The 17,586-nt window shown below is 38.9% G+C and overlaps 1 protein-coding gene across 6 annotated transcripts in view; it reads right to left on the bottom strand.

Moving 5' to 3' along the window:
• LOC149258953 (tryptophan--tRNA ligase, chloroplastic/mitochondrial-like) overlaps positions 1–17,586 on the bottom strand; it is a 429,522-nt gene that overhangs the window by 373,807 nt on the left and 38,129 nt on the right. For all 6 annotated transcript variants that reach the window (XM_089416889.1, XM_089416870.1, XM_089416854.1 and 3 more), the window contains exon 3: positions 3,752–3,839. In XM_089416889.1, the coding sequence (XP_089273015.1) occupies positions 3,752–3,839 (88 nt within the window). The remainder of the gene's footprint in view (positions 1–3,751; positions 3,840–17,586) is intronic.

Below are 17,586 nucleotides of genomic sequence, written 5' to 3'. Positions count from 1 at the left end.
TCATCATACCATATTCTTTTATTTTGAATTCGCAATTAAACATATCAATTTGAATGTACGTGCATACCTGGTTTTCCCATCCGATGATGAACCCTGGATGACGTTTCTTGTGTTCCACTACCAGTGTTTCCACTACCAAACCGACTGAATCCTCCCAACCTATCTGGGATCAGCCTCTCTAGCTCCCAGATGCAAAAGACTTCAAGAACGAAGTCTTTCAGCCCCTATGCCCAAAACTCCAAGAACAAAGCCCAAGTCTCGAAAGTCTACAGTCAAATCTTGAGCTCCAAGGCTCGACCCTCAAATTCTCCCAGTGAGTGAGTGTATCCCTTCCGTTATTTCTCCCCCCTTCCTTCCCCCTTAGATTTGGTTATAAAGGGAAGGTTTCTTCCCTCCAAAGAAACCCCCTCACCACCTCTCCATAAAAATATATATATTTTTAATGTTCAAGTCAGTCATCTATCTTTTGAATTGAATGACTTTATTGTTTTTGAGTCAGTTAACTTCCCCTAGTATTATATATATATATATAACTATTAAATGGCTTTATTAATTAATGAATGTTTAATCTTGTCTAATTGTAATAATAATTTATTATTTTAATTACATTTTATTAATGAATCTTAACCTAATACATTGATTACATCCTTTGATAATTCGATATTTAATTAATACTTTTAATAATTAATTCATTTATCCTACATTTACGCATTCTATATAATCAACTAGTATGTATATTAGTGCAAATGCATGCGATGTATGCGTATGTAGCTATCATACGCATGTCTCGTATGTATGCTAATAGTCATATTTTGCTCATAATTTGAGATGGGTCATTACACGAATTGTAACTCCTCAAAACAAGTGTACTTCTCTCTCTATTCTTGGGATGAGTTACTTCTCCTCAAGTAACTCCTCCCTCATGGAATTCGATTCTCCTATTATTGGCTCAAGGCATGGATTCATTTTGTAACTCCTCTCCTTTCTCATATATTTAAGGAGAGCAAGTGAGAGTTGAGAGTAGCATGTTCATTGTGATGAAAAAGAGCAAGTGTTGAGTGTGTGCAAGAGAAATGTGAGAGCTAGTGAAGAGCAAGAGCAAGGGAAGAGCTAGAGCAAATGTGAAGGATATGATATGATCAAGAGAAGGGAGAGATCTTCAAGCAAAGAGCAAGTGCACTTCAGCTGCAAGTTGATCAGGCATTGGTAACTTTATTCATTCTCATTCTCTTTGTACTCTGTTGAACAATTGAAGAAATCTAATAGAGAATGAATCATTTGGGTTTTCCCCTTTGTGGGGTTTTTCCTTGGTTATTGGACCAAAAATCTCAGTCTCATATTTGTGCTTGGCTGTCTTCATATGATTCTTAAGTTTATGTTTTATCTACAATTACTGATCTGAAAAGTTGTGAAAAATAAATCTGCATTCTAAGTAATTGTAACAGCGTAGAACATTCAATTTTCTGCAAAGTACATTCAGTTTTCTATAAAGTACATTTAGTTTTCTGCAAAGCACATTCAGTTTTCTGCAAAGCACATTCAATTTTCTACAAGTACATTCAGTTTTCTGCATAGAACTTTCAAGTTTCTACAAAGAACTTTTAAATTTTTGCATAGAACTTTCATATTTTAACATTTATTGAATAAATAATTTCTGGTATAAAACAATTATTGAGGTATAAATAAATCAGATCTGGTATTAGAGACTTAACACAACTCTTCTTATAGGTCATCTTCCAAACATCATATATATAGAGCTTCCTCCATTCATCCTAGAATGTTAGGGAAGCTAGCTCTAGCAGACCCTGATATACTTCCATTAATAGTGTTCAGGATTTTGGCTATACTCTCCTTGTACATCTTTCTTCCAATTCTGCTTTCCATTCTTAGATTTAAGACTTTAGGTTTTTAATTTAAACTTTAGATCCATACTTTACATTCTACATCTTGCTTTGTATAGGAGCTTCTTTTTTGTTTCCACATAATATTAGCACTATTGTACTCAGCAGTGCCATTGGCCTACTTTTGTGGTCAATTATTGGACATTAATAAAATTATCTTAGCTTATCTATAGGAGATGGAGATTTTAATGATGAGAGATTGATCATGATTTTGCTTGATTCTCCTTACACTTCCATCATTCTGCATAGTTAGAGAGGATGTGAATGCACCCCTAGTGGGAGATTGGAAGTCGCTTCAGTGGAGAAGCTTTAATTGTATCATGGTTCTCTACAGAGGTAAAACGGTGGGGAAGGATTTAATCCCCTTAGTTGTGTGTAACTTGGATCTCTGGAAACTGTATTTGTAGCTCTGGTTATAAAGATGAAATACATTTGGCAGCCAAATTGTTACTCTTGATGTATTTTGTTTAACTTTCTAGTCATTCTGAATCATACAACTTAGATTTAGCATCTCTTTGTGTGGGATTCAAGCACCGGTTCATTTAAAGGAGATAAAAATCATTTATTTTATGTTTTATGGGCACAAATTTGAAGTTACAAATTGCAAATTTGCAATGGAAATGGAATTTAATGGTCATTTTATGTGTAAATATGTACTTTTAAGCTTGATATCCATGAATTTAACACATAAATATAGTTTCTAGCAAGTTGTTCTTTTGCGGATCTGAGATTAGTTCTGCATGTTAAAATTTATATTTCTACTCGGATCATTCAGAAGTCTCTCCTGTGGCTAGCTGTGACAGTGATCTGATTACTAGTTACCCTGACACCAGAGGGTTTCAAGTGCTACTAGACCTTATGACATATATTTGAGAATCCTGAGGAATGAAACTTGGATCCTTCCCATATCCATGGGGATACTCCGATTACTTTTTTTGTCAACAGGAGTAGAGGTTTACATGTTTTTCAAGGGAGCAAGCATGGTCTCTTTGGAAATGCAGTAGAGCATTTGGATTATTTATGAAGTGGCAGATCACAGGCACTCAAATACATCCTCAAGTTCTCAATTGTTAGATTTGAGGCTCCCAGGAACATAAAAACTAGTTATATCATGTTATCTAGAGCGCCAAAAGAAGAGAGTAAATGTAAGAAGAAAGACTATACATTGTTGGAAAATATTTTGAAATAGTATTAGAGAAATAATGCCTAGATTCACGACAGGCAGGAAATGTAGGTCCCCACTTCAAAATTATCCATGCTTAAAAAATCTGACTGATTTAGTCAATTGCTATTATGGTGAAGGTTAAGCAGAGGCAAGTTAAGCCAGCCGAATAGGGGGAAGAAGCCCAGGAATTATATAGTCTAGTTGAAATTGTTTAAGTAGCAAATTTTCCACCTGATCCTTGCCCTTGTAGTTCAATCAGAAATGATGTGAGAGAATCTACAATGAAGCCAAATGAGATCAATGTCTTAGAGATTCCATGTAGCACTTAGGAAAAAGGTATATTAATTCACCTCTCACTATGAATCCAAAGACTTTAGTTACTTCTAATGAATCTTACTGAGAAGCATTTTAGCATTTTCAGTTGCACTTATGTATCTTTTTGATACATCGGATGTGTTAAGAAGTGATATATGCAAGAACTTGAAACTGAATGGTGATATGCATCTCTGTGATATATTGTATATAAAATGCATTGATTCCCATTACCACTTTGGAAATCTATTTTCCTTCCACATACATATAATACGTTAGACATACATATTATCTATATAGCCATTCCAAGTCAAAGAGTCATAAAACAATTTCTAAAAGGAGAGAATCAACAAACATCCATGAGAGAACAAACCTGCAAAGAAACCCAATTCTTGATGGCACCAAGATAGTTGCCAAGGTGAATTGATCCAGTTGGTTGCACGCCTGAAACAACCCTTTTCCTGTGAAATTTCACTTACTCATTAGGAAAATTGAAAGACACAACACCATGACAATAGACTGCAAAAAGACTGCAATAAAATTATAGCTTAAAATCCCACAAATTAAATCAAAACTCCTAGTTACAAAAATGAGATTTAAAATGTAGTCCAAGTCACCAAATAATATCTGAGATAAGAATTTATTGCCAAGGTTTCTGAATATTGTTTCGAGGGGTTTAGTGGAGTTCCTCATAAAAAATGTCCTCATGTAATCAAAAGTTGTTTAGACAAATAACCCAATGCATGAAATTATATCAATGTCCACTGATAACCAAAACAGGTCAATGGGACTGGGAAGTAAAACTCACCAAAATGACAATATGTCCAAAAGTCATCTTCCAAGAGTACAAAGCAAAAACTAGAGCTGGAAGAACAAGAGGATAACCCTACTTATCATACGGTACCAGCTATTAATATAAAATCAAGTAATAGAGGAATAAACTGTAAGTAAAAAAGAAGACTTGCTCACTATCATCATTAGAGCCAGGAATGGAAATCTCCATCATAAGTACCTGCTTATTAATGTCGCCTTGAGAATGGCCTAGGTTAATGGGCCCCTAAGGACTAATCCGCAATGGCCTCTGGATGTTCCTAGTAGGGACAGCATAAGAAACTAGAGTTGAGGTGGAGATAGGGTGGCAGCTCTCCTAGCCTCCAAGGATGAGGAACTCCTAGTAATAGAGATGGAAGTAGTGATATTTCCTACAACTAGAGCACTGTGATAGTGTTGTTATCAAGAAACTCTAGTTCTCCTTACAGTGCCAATTCTGGCCTAAATCTCAATGAGGGTGGAGTGTATCAAGGGAGAATGCTTGATGAACCTATTGTTGAAAAACCAAGTACAAGTGAATTTTTGAACTATTGATAATTATTTGTGAGAGTATTAGATCTTCTTTCCAATTTATTTCAATTCACCAAATAATTACACTTTAGAAATTTAATCGAACAGTAAGGAGAAAGAAGAGATCACAATGCACAATAACAAGAGACACCAAAATTAGGTCAAAGACCAAGGCAAAACCCCACAAAGGGAAAACCCAACCAAATCTTTCTTAGAGAGATCCTTCAACAATACATCAAGACAAGGATTATACTGACCCAAGAAGGCTTCCACAAGTGCTAAGTCTCCACAACTGAATGTCCAACAAAGATCACCAAGGAGAGGCTGATCCTCTCATCATATCACAGAAGACAGTCAGATTAGAACTCAGATCTAGGCTCAGATCTCGGATCCAGACTTCAGATCACTATAATAATAAGCAGATCTCGGACACCAGACTAAATCATAATAAGCAGATCTCGAATACCAGACTTCTTATCACAGTTATAATAAGCAGATCTCGAATGCCAGATTTCATATCATAGTTATAATAAGCAGATCTCGAACCTCTGACATCAGATCATAAGTATAATGAGCAGATCTTGAACCTCTGACTTCAGATCATAAGTATAATGAGCAGATCTCAAACCTCTGACTTCAGATCATAAGTATAATGAGCAGATCTCAAACCTCTGACTTCAGATCATAAGTATAATGAGAAGATCTCTAATCACTGATTTCAGATCATAAATGTAATGAGCAGATCTACAGATCTCAGACCACTTCACATAGGAGAGCAGATGAGTAAGGTATGTGTGTTCCAATTGCATACAAAGGAGAGCGAATTAACCTCTCTATATAGCCATCATGTGATCCGAATGAGTGAGTTTCTAGGCAAGCCAACTAGCCATCATGTGATCCGAATGAGAGAGTTTCAAGGCAAGCCAACTAGCCATCATGTGATCCAAATGAGAGAGTTTCAAGGCAAGCCAACTAGCCATCATGTGATCCGACTTAGCACTTGTGGAGCCACTTGAAAATATAATTAAAATAATAATTTTCTTCTTTCCAAAAATATGTTTTTACCAAATCAAAAGCATGAAGAACATGCTAGAAACAATAATAATTTTGTTCTTCTCAAATACAATGATAATTATGAAGACCGACCATAGCTAGGGAGGTATTCATAATCATAGTCAAGATGTCATACAAGTTGACAAGGTTCTCTAAGAAAAGATCAGGATTACATCAGCATCATCAAAGGATTACCAGCATTACCACCCAATACCAAATCACCATGGTACTCTTCATGCACACTCTCCCCAAGAGACATCAAACAACTAGAGTCTCATAACCATGGTAACATCATATAAATCAATCAGCTAGTACTGCAGAACTAGAGTACCACCTTATCCATGCATGGTAATAATAAGCTCCTATCCAACCAGGTAGCCTCTAACCCTAATCTCCTATACAAAACATTATACTTGATTCAGGGACTACATCCCTATCCAGGTCACAATACAATGTGAAAATTCCCAACCGGAATTCTTACTGCAGCAACTCATGATATTACTCCTATTTGTTAAATTCCTTTAAACAAATTACTTGTTGTTTCCTACAGCAAATATCGTAATACATACACTGCAGCCTTCACTTAATTAAATATTATACAGAAACAAGAGACTGAGCAAGAAAGAAAATACAACACAATGGACACCGTTATTTTTGGACAAATGTCCCCGGAAAAACCCAATGCGGGAAAACCGGTGCAGCAGATCTGAGGGTTTATTATTATTAAGCAGTAGCAAATTCTGAATACATCTCTGAATACCTCTCCGGTTATTCAGTTACAGAGAGAAATACTGGCAAAAAGATTTGTGAGATTACCTCACACAATCACTGAGAAAATCCCGGCTGATCCGGATACTGGATGAAGTGCCTCTGGCAGGCCCTACACTACCTCTGCGCAGTCCTCACGCAGTCCCTACGTCAACCTCTCTAGGCACTGCGTCAGCCAGTCTGCTAATCGATTTGTTGTCCGGAGTCTCTGCTCTCAACGTCTCAGTCTCACACCCTGACTCCCAGCTTCTAAAACTGACTCTCCCCAGCAAAATCTTGGACTCTCTCTCACCCTCTGTGTTGCCTCTGCGTGGCCCTTCATGGCCCTACATCAACCTCTGCGTCTGGGCTACTAGATCACTCTTTGCCTCTCTCTGCTGATGATTCTCCGGCTGAGAAAATCTCTCTCTCCGGATGCTATCCCTGCCCCTCAACTGCAAGAAATCTCCTCAATCAGAACTTCCTCCTGAGAACTTCTCACTTCAGAAATTCGATCTCTTGATCTCTCGGTGTGTTTTCCAAATGACCCTCAAGCTCCCTTAAATAATCTTCTCGTTGACATTCAACGACCTAGATTAAAAGTTAATCAATGGCTAAGATCATTTTAGCTTGATCCTCGTCTTCTTCTAGAAGTTACACCCACAATTAGATTAATACCCATTAATATTTTTAATTTCCTAAGTTTAGACTTAGGGTCCCATTAAAAAATATTAATTATTTTAATAAAATTGTTTCTGGGTGGAATTTCCCAAAACGCTTTCTGGGTTCTTTGGAATACATGTGCCCAAGCCTCCCTGCAAAATTTGAGGCCTAGAGCACATCCCCAAATCAACATACAAGACATAGGAGAATGGTTATTTTCCTATTCAGGTTACTTGTTATAGTACAAGTTGTAGGAAAATGTCCATCTTCCTATCCAAGTCAATGTACTTGACACAGGGGTGTTAATCCCTATATAGGTCAAAGTACAAGACTTAGGAAGATGCTCATCTTTCTATTCAGGTCAATGTACTTGACACAGGGATGTTAAGCCCTATACAGGTCAAAGTAGAAGACACAAAAAGATGCTCACAGGACCATTCTCCCTATACAAGTCAGTGTACAAGACTCAGGGTAATAACCCTATACAGGTCATAGTACAAGACACAAGGAAAATGAATGTCCATGATGTTGATCAATCTATCAAACTATTCTTCCTATACAGGTCACATTGACACAGGGACTACAGCCCTATACAGGTCAGTGTGACACAAGAAGAATAACATGATCTAAGAATATCACTGCTCCCTCTCAGCGAGAGAGGCATTCTCCACAAGTCACAGCTTATCTTTAAAATATACCTACTTGCCTTCAAGGAGAGACTTTATCAGAATATCAGTTGTATGTTCATAAGTGAAGATATATCGAAGCTTTACCGCTCCCTCCTGCACCATTTCATGAATGTAGTGATACTAGGTGCCATCATGCTTTGACTTGCCATGATACACTGGATTCTTATACAATTTCACAGAATATCACTGTGGTATCCAGAATCAAACCAAACAAATCAGCAAGTAATTTCTGTAGCCAAATTGCTTCATGAGTCACTACACATGTTGTCATACATCCTGCCTCAGCAGAGTTCAATGCCATAGAAGACTGATTTCTTCTCATTATAGGAAATTCCAAACAAAAACAACCTCAGGTTGTACATTTCCCATCATCAATACTTCTGGGATCGTCAGATAATCCTAGTAACCAGATCTTATCATTAGCAACACACTTCAGGCAGTTGTTAAGAGTATCACAAAGACAACTAAGCATGTGTTTTGCTATAACCCAAAGATCATGCTTGGGTTCCATCTAACTCAAGGTGTTTGTTGCAAAGCAAAAGTCAGATCTAATATGAATCAATTAGCTGCCGGAACATAAAAGAGAATCAGATTCTTTCATCTTCCTCATGTTTGTTACCATGTCATGGACTTGCATTCCAGTTATCCAAACTTTTGCAGGATCTTGATAACATCCTTCCCTTGCACAAGGAAACTTCAACGGGTTTCTGCCAGATTACCTATCCTAGGAAATAATGTAATAACCCAAGATCCTTCATATCCAATGATAATTGTCAGGCATTTCACCCTCTTAGTACTTGTGACGAGTTGAAGAACAATATAATCTCCATGACTATTAAGGAGGAACATCGGAGCATCTGAAGTCTAAAGGTAAACATCTTGATGAACAGTGCCAAACACTTTTGAGGTATGACTAAAGAGAACATAAAGTGAAATCCCAAGCCCACAGGACTTAGAACAGTTGGTGAATGGGTGCACTATTAAGGCACTCTTTGTGTAATGGTCACCGGTTTGAAACCCCATGAGTGTCCCACCTGCCTAACCCTCAACTAGACGTTATAGTGATAGTGGTTAGTATTGACCTCGGGTCACATGAGTAGGAGACCCACCTAGTTGTTGATTCCTCTATTCACCAAATAAATAAATTTTAAAAATAAAAAAAGTGAATCCACAAATCCCTAAAAAGGAGTGATAAATACCAAACATCCAAAAAATAAACAAGGAAACAAATGAAGAAGTGTTCCAAAAGAAGCATAACCTGCAAATCCATTCTTCCCTAGGAAGATTGTGATTCATCTCCATCCTGAATCGGTGCTAACATTATACCAAAAGTTGTCGTAGAGGAATGAAATGCCCATAAATCAAAGGTCGTTGGAGATAACATTACTAAACAATGACATCCTCTGAGATCTAGAGGAAGTACTAGGGAATAAAAGGCCAATCTGGGATGAAGCCTAATCTAGGAGATCTTGGTGTAACTCCAACTAATGTTTCTACAGATGCTTGTGTATGTCATTGTTGAAAAAATTGGCATAGGCAAAAAGTCAATGAGGATATAACATACAACTTTTTGACAATGACGAAAAAATGGCAAAAATTGGCAAACCAAGGAAAGTACTAAAAAATACAAAATAAATTCATTGTTTTCAATTTTTTTAAAGATATACACAAACAACAACATTGAATAAACACAATGGCACATAAGTATGGAAAAAATATTGATAAGTACGATATAGTGGATGCCAAGTCAAAAATGATACATAAAAGTCGATATTGAATATTTAATCCCAATAATTGTGCAATCAAAAACTCAAAAGTGGACAGCCAATACAAAATGACATCAAATATATAATTGTATCTCATCATCATGAGTCGAAAGCATGGTGTACCACTTGGTATTTGTATAGGATGGTTCAAAGGAGAGGAGTCCAAGCAGATGTATAGTTGGTAATCCATTAATTAGAAAAGTTCATCCTCTCAGTCGTATTAATAAGTCTTTGAATTCCTGAAGGCTTATATTGGAAGAAGGTTTGCTTCTTGTGGCATATCAACCTTTGCACTAAACACCCCCCTTAAGCAACCCACGGGCCTACCTCAAAAATTGTCCACGATAGCCTTGTTCTTAACTCTTGTTGTTATGCAACTTAAAACAATAACATGCCTTTTGCAGTAATATACTTGAAATATTTGCTCATTATAAAACAACCCTTAACTCGTCTTGTTCTCACACAGATAGCCAACAACAGACTTGGCCTCCAAAGTGTTGAAAAATAGAGTGCAATAGATACAAGCACTATTTATAAACTATGATAATTACTTGTGAATAATAAATATCTATTATAGTTCTTTTACCATTCAATTATCTTCATCAAGCAATTACACTCCAGAAATTCAACCAATAACCATGAAAGGAGAGTACAGATCACAATGCACAACAACAAGAGACAAAGTTTGCCCAGCAAAGTAGCTTGATGACCAACCTCCAATTGCCAAGTCAACCCTCCAAGATCCAAGACAAAATATCCTTCAATTTTGTCCCCAAGAGGTTTGTAATGAAGTAAGTCATAAATCTTCAACAGGGCTGAAATTCAGCCTCTACCTCAGCTTTAGATTTCGGATGATGCCACAGAAGATTGAGCCTCAGATCTTCACATGAACCTCAGACCTTAATGCCACAGAAGCCTTCGAATAAGCCATAGAGAAATAGCTTCAGAACTCAACCTCCTTTAGACTTCAAGTGCGAGGTATAGAAGATGGCCAATATACTTCTGTTTTTCGTCCTCAAATATTCTTGTCTCCTTCACATAAAACAAAGGTATAGAAGATGGCCAATATACTTCTGTTTTTCGTCCTCAAATATTCTTGTCTCCTTCACATAAAACAAAGATCATGAGACGATTCCAAGTACACTTTGGAGGAGATCAAATGGGCTATATATATAGCCTTTCTCTAATCCAAATGGGTGTCTTGACATATCCTTTCTGAATGGGTGTCTCTTCGTGTCCTTTCTTAATGGGTATCTTCTTCGTGTCCTTTTCGAATGGGTATCTCTTTGTCTCCTTTCGAATGAGTGACTCTAGAAGAGTGGCCAACATATCCTTTGGAGGGTCGATGTGGCAACTTGGGGTACACAATAATACATTATAAAAGATCATTTTTTTAACTCTTTTGTAAAGGCCATGAAGAACATGCCTTACTAGACTTTTCTTTTGACAAATAAATAGCATGAAGAACATGCTTAAACAAATAACAATAATTTTATTTTTGTGTTTTTACATAGTATTATAAGTACATCAAGGATTATGAAGACCAACCATAGCTACATTCTTCAACACTCCCTCTTAGCTAGGGAGGTATTCATTATGTCTAACAAGATTTCAACAAGTTAAAAAGTTTTCTAAGGAAAGATCAAGACTAGATTAGCATCATTATCAAATCAATATCAACATTACCAGCATCATCAAACAACCAGTACCTCACAATCATGGTACTCATATACATAGTCTACCAAAGAGACATCAATCAAACAAGCTCTCTCTAGAAAGAGATTTGAGCATGATGTTGGGAGGCTACAACCCAGCCTCTAGGATCATTTTCCAATATTTGTCAATGTACTTGACACAAGGACAACATCCCTAATTCTGGTCACAGTACATGACAGGAGAAAATGTCTATCCACCGAACCATTCTTCCCTGGTCAATGTACTTGACACGGGGATAACATCCCTAATTTTGGTCATAGCACAAGACACAGGGATAACATCCCTAATTTTGGTCATAGCACAAGACACAGGAAGAATCTCTGTCCATGAAACCATTCTTCCTAATTCTGGTAAAATTGACACAGGGATAGCATCCCTGATTCTGGTCAATGTGACACAGGAAGAATACCATGGTGTAGTCAAATCAATGCTCCCTCTCAGCTGAAAAGGTATTCTCCACAAGTCCCATCTTATCTCTGAAATACACAAATTTCCCTCTGGAGAGAGGGTTCATCAAAATGTCAGCTATCTACTCATCAGTGGAGATGTACTAAAGCTTCACATCTCCCTTTTGCACCATGTTACGAATATAGTGATACTTGATACCAATATGCTTTGTCCTGACATGGAAAACTAGATTCTTTGAAAGCTTCATACAACTTTGATTGTCACAAAATATCATGGTAGGATCCAGCACCTGATCAAATATTCTGGTAAGCAACTTTTGAAGCCAAACTACTTCACAACAAACAGCACAGGCAGCCATATATTCAGCTTCAACAAAACTAATTGCTTATCTAAGAAACTATTGCAAAGCTTAAACAGAAACATCCACCAATCGTACTCTTCCCATCTTCAACAATTCCAGCCCAATCAGAATCAAAGTATCCTAGCAACCGAATCTCACTGATTGCAATGTGCCTCAGACAATAATCAGTAGTACCACAAAGATATCTAAGTGTGTGCTTTGCAGTAATCCAATGATCATGCTTTGGCTCCGTTTGAAACTGACTCAATGTATTCAATGCAAAGAAAATATTCGAGCAAGTATTAACAAGGTACATCAAAGAACCAATCAATTGTCATTACATGGATGGATCAATAAGATGAGAGTCAGAATCTCTTAACTTCCTTATGTTATTTATCATGGGAGTTGCCATAGGTTTGCAGTCCATCATCCCAAACTTCTGCAGGATTTTGATAACATACTTCCCTTGTCCAAGAAAGATTTCACCAGGTTTTTGCCAAACTTCTAGACCCAAATAATAATCATCGATCCAAGATCCTTCATATCAAATTCAGCAGTCAACTCCCTCTTACTCTAAAGAATGAGATGCTCCACACCTGTCAGAAGTAAGTCATCTACATATAGTAATAAGATCACAAGTTTATTCTTCACAACTTTGATATAAAGGTTCGGATCAACTTCACTCTTGACAAAACTAAGCCTTGTCAAATAAGCATCTATGCGAGAATACCATGCTCTCGGTTCTTGCTTCAATCCATAAAAGGCTTTCTTCAACCCGCATATGTGAGACTCTTTCCCATGAACCTCAAACCCTTGAGATTGTTCTATGTACAGCTCTTCCTCAATTATGTGAGAATTTCTGAATCTACACATCAAAAATCCTATTGCAATCACTGGTTTATCATCTCCTACTTGTTCTTTACATTCAACAAGTTATTTAATTATATAAACAACGATGAAAAACACTATTGCAGACTACACATACATACAGATCATGAACTGAAATGAAATGAGACAAATACACAAGGGACACTATTATTTTTGGACAATCGTCCCCAGAAAAACCCAATTTGGGAAAACCGGTGCAACATATAGAGGGTTTGTATTATTAAGCAGATTTCTGAATACAACTAGGGTGCCAAATCCGGCTCACCCAACAGAGAATAAACCTGGCATAAGCACCTCTATCCGGAGAGATATTTTGGCAAATCTAGCAACTAGATGATCACACCCCACAGATGACAATGTTGTTCCTAGTGCTGGGCAGCGATGGTTGCTCCAAGCTTTGCGTTGGAACTGCGTCACCTCCTGTAGGAGTTGTGTCACCCTCCCAGTGAGCCTTTTGTTGTCACTCACTGCTAAATGTGTTTTCAGCTATGAAAAGGGTAAGAAAGAGCAGTGACATTTGAAGCCATTTCCCAAGCCACAGAAGCTCTCCCAAGCCACAAAAGCTCTCAGAGTTTAATCAGTCCCTCTCCATTGCATAGTGCTCGTGATAAGATTTCCAACGGTATATGGAAGTCCAAAAATGGACTCTTGGATCAGAAGTTAACGCAGAGTAAAGATACCCTTTGAAAACTTAGAAAGCAAGGAGAAAATAACCAAGGGTTAGGCTCATCGCAATCGCAAATCGGGGCTTACTAAAAGTAGCGAAAATGAGAGACACCGGAATTTGCGATCAGCCGATCGTCGATATCGCAACTCGCATATCAGTGGGTCCAAGGCAGAGCAAATATCGCATATTGGCGATTGGAGGGCCCCAGGCACAGTAAATCCCACATATCAGCGGTGGGCAAATCCCGCAGTCCCACATCCCGCATCTCGGCCATATTGCAATCCTGCAGTCCCACGATATCGCAATCACGCATATCACAATCCCGCAGACCCGTGATATCGCAATCCCGCAATATCGGCAAATCCACTATCGGTAAGGTCCCAGCACAGGCTTACAGTTTATTGGCGGTTCATGATGTTGAACACAGATATCGCAGATCGGTGATCGCAAGCGCAAAGGGGTGCACGCAAGCGCAAGGCTAGAATCATCGTCGAACGTCAATATCGCAAGAATCGCCGAAAACTGGGCATATAGTGTTAAATCGTCGGGGAAGGCCGAAAATATTTAACAAATGAAATCAACGCAAAACAGGGACAGGCGAGCATTTTTCTCTCTCCTCTAGGGGGCCATGTGGCAGACTACCATTGGTCCTTATAAATGACATGGCAGTACGGAGACGGCGTGATGGTACGAAAGACACATGTCATGTAGAATTGGCATTTTCAGGGTCGTAAGGGGCATTTCTGGGTGACACGCGTCACCACTCATAGGGTGATACGTGGCAACGATGATGTCACCCATCCAATCGGATATCGGCGATCACACAAGTCAAGTCCCTCCTCCACTGTAGTCCCTCCAGGCTTGCGATTGCGATATGTGAGGGATCCTCCTGGATGCGATATTTCATGTGTTCTATCTTATAAGGATTTCGCGTCCGGACAAGTCGACCAGCGCTACGAAGGGAGGTAAAGGGTCTCCCTCTTCCGTATTGCGATTGCGATGCCTTCGGTGGGCCTGACCCCGCAGATCGACGATCGCAAGGGTCAAGAGGAAATATCAATGGCCAACATCGGAAATCGCCGAAGTGCGAGATTTCATGTATTAAAGCAAAAAGGCCCCCGGACAAGCTTTTAAAGGCTCTAGCGACTTTGGGCTAAGCACCTGGTTCAAACCCCCAGTCATATGAAGAAAATTACAAAAAGGGGCCCAAGTAAAGGGGCTAAAGCGGATCAGAAGTTTTCGCCCTATAAACACTGAATTAAGAGGAAAAGTCTTGCTGTCGTAAGGCCCCGAGCGCATGGTACATGGCATTGAAGGCAGATGGGTCGGTAGCTGAAGCGTTGAATGAAGTATGGCGCAGAAATAAACCAGTAAAGGGGCTCAGGAATACTTAATGGCACGGCATGGTGCTCCACTCCTATACACAGCAAAGGACTGTCGGGAGGTGCTCCATTTCCACTCCGCAACAAACATTCACAATTGACCCACTCCCAACTCCAGAGAACGAGCTACTTTGGTTGTTAAGGCGAAAGCGACGGGGACCGGCTGAGCAACTAGAGGGACGCACAATGACAAAGACGTGGCCTGACCACATGTTTTCACAGGAATGGCAAAAGGACCTCTTCTTCCATCATCCTCTAGTTTTCCTTTTATTTCTGCAATTTCTGTTTATTTCCAAGAAGGGATCAAATCCCAATTGTAATCATTCTGGGCAACATAGCCTGGCACACCAAGACAGCTAGTCTATGAGACAATTGGAGCTAAGGAGAAGATATTTTGTAAACTGAAAATCCAAGCTCCCCCTCTTCTTATAAATAGGGGGAAGAAACACTGATAAAAGGTTTCGGAATTCTGCACCTACGAGTCAGGATTTCTGCGATTCCACTTTGGTTCTACTTGCCTATCCATGAGGGACTTGAGTGATATCTGGCTGAATGTAAATGGATTGGTATGTTGGACTCATATTGGATTAATGAAACTCCTTAGTGATTCCAAGCAGATCAATGCGCAGTATGTTTTCCCTCCTATAATCTCAATTCATAATATGTTTTTCCTTCTCTGAAATAGTGTAATAAGATTGTCGGTTTCTCCCTGATTCATGGATTTATCCTGGCTGCTAAATAGAGAACAGTACCTGTGTATATTACAGATTTACTTGTGTTATTCAATAGCATACAGTACATGTAGTAATTACAAATTTACTTGTGTTATTAGATTAACCCGAAGTACCTGTATGAGCACAGACTTACATTGTTTGGTGATAGAGGTACCCATGTTATACCTGGTATGAAACCCCAATAAGCTCTCCGTTGTTTCTATCTTTCCACCTCCTCTCTCTTCCATATTTCTATTGGAATATCGTTGCTTAGGATTATGTCATGTTTACAGCCCCCTGCACCTATTTCCCTCCTTCCTTTCCTCCTCTTCACTTTACTACAACTTCAATATAAAGCTACATGTTGTTGTGTGTCGACCACCAGACATTTCTCTTTGAGGTTGGCCCAATTTACCCCCTGAGCGTTTGGATCCATGTCTCGGCTTGAGTTTGCCTACATGACGAACTTTTGAACCAAGCCCTCTTTATTCTCTCTTTACTTACGTGACAACTGGAGTGCAATAGAAACCCCACTCATAATCTCCCATGCACTCCTCTATTTAAGATGTCCTAGGCACTGGTCTACAATCAACCCAGAGGCTGTCTCTAGGAGGCTTTCTATGTCCCCTGAAGCACTCGTGTTGAAGGTGCCGTCTAAAGCTACAACATCTTTCTGGCGCCGTTGCCAGGGAACGAATTAGAATATTTTTCCCTGGGTAAAACAAAATTTTTACATTTCCTTTGTTAGGTGAGCAAAGGATGTGAGAATTGAAGATCTCTCACCTTGGCGACTCCATTGTCTCAATTTTATGGTAAACATCCTGGTGACTCCACTATTCATTTCTCTATTTGATCATCCTGGTTTTCAAGCAGCCTCATACTCGCTCTGATGTTAGAGCAACCAAAAACTTTCCCTGCCTTGGAAACTGAAATCACTCATCTAGGGAGGTTTTCGAGATGGCCATTCCTGCATTCTTGGCCAACCAATTTGCACCATTGGATTTTTCTTCTATTGCTGGTTATCCTAATCATGTCCCTTCGTTTCATGAATGGATTACCTATTTGCCTAGATTCAGTGGGAACACAGAGAGAAGGCCTAACCAGCACCTCAAATATTTTCATGAATGCATGGAACAACAGGGTATTTTTCTTGAAGATGTACAAATGAAATTGTTCAAGTATTCTTTAGACGAGGATGCTAGAGTTTGGTACAAAACAATACCTCGTGGCAGCATATCTTCCTTAAAAAGTTTTCATATAGCATTCAATCACTATTACAAAAGACTATATCCACCAAATGCTTTATTTGAATATTGTTGCACACATTTTAATGATGAAGACATTCCCGAGGTTGATGACCCTGCTGAAGATGTTTGTGGAGCTCCGCTCCAAGAAAACATCTACTCGCATCAAGAAGCATCACCCAATGAGCAAGAAAGAGATGAAGGAAATATCGTCGAGCTGCCAACAAACCCTCAGGGGTTTGATTCGGTTGAATCTAATGTTTCTCCTTCCTATGATGAATATGACTCTGGTGGAGAGTCAAGTGATGCAGAGCCACAATCCCAGTCATGGGAAGCTGCACAAGAAGAGGAGGCCTACCAGGAGGTTAATAAAGAGGCTCCAGTCTACAATGCACACCCTTCAGCTAGAGAACAAGATCAAGATCCTCCTCCGATTTACGATTCATATTATTCAGAGGAGGATGAGATGGCCGTGGATGTTCAGAAGGAGTTGTTTACCAGCAAGTGGGGAGAAAGCTCCCAACAACAAGTTTTTCAAGAAGAGCCCAAAGTTGAAAGACCACGCAGAGTCTGCTACTGCCTGTTGCAGAA

This window comes from Pinus tabuliformis, chromosome 6 (genome assembly GCF_031772625.1).
Source record: "Pinus tabuliformis cultivar Carrire ecotype Pingquan chromosome 6, CPIR1, whole genome shotgun sequence".
Classification (NCBI taxonomy): domain Eukaryota; kingdom Viridiplantae; phylum Streptophyta; class Pinopsida; order Pinales; family Pinaceae; genus Pinus; species Pinus tabuliformis.
This window is presented reverse-complemented; position numbering and strand designations above follow the sequence as displayed.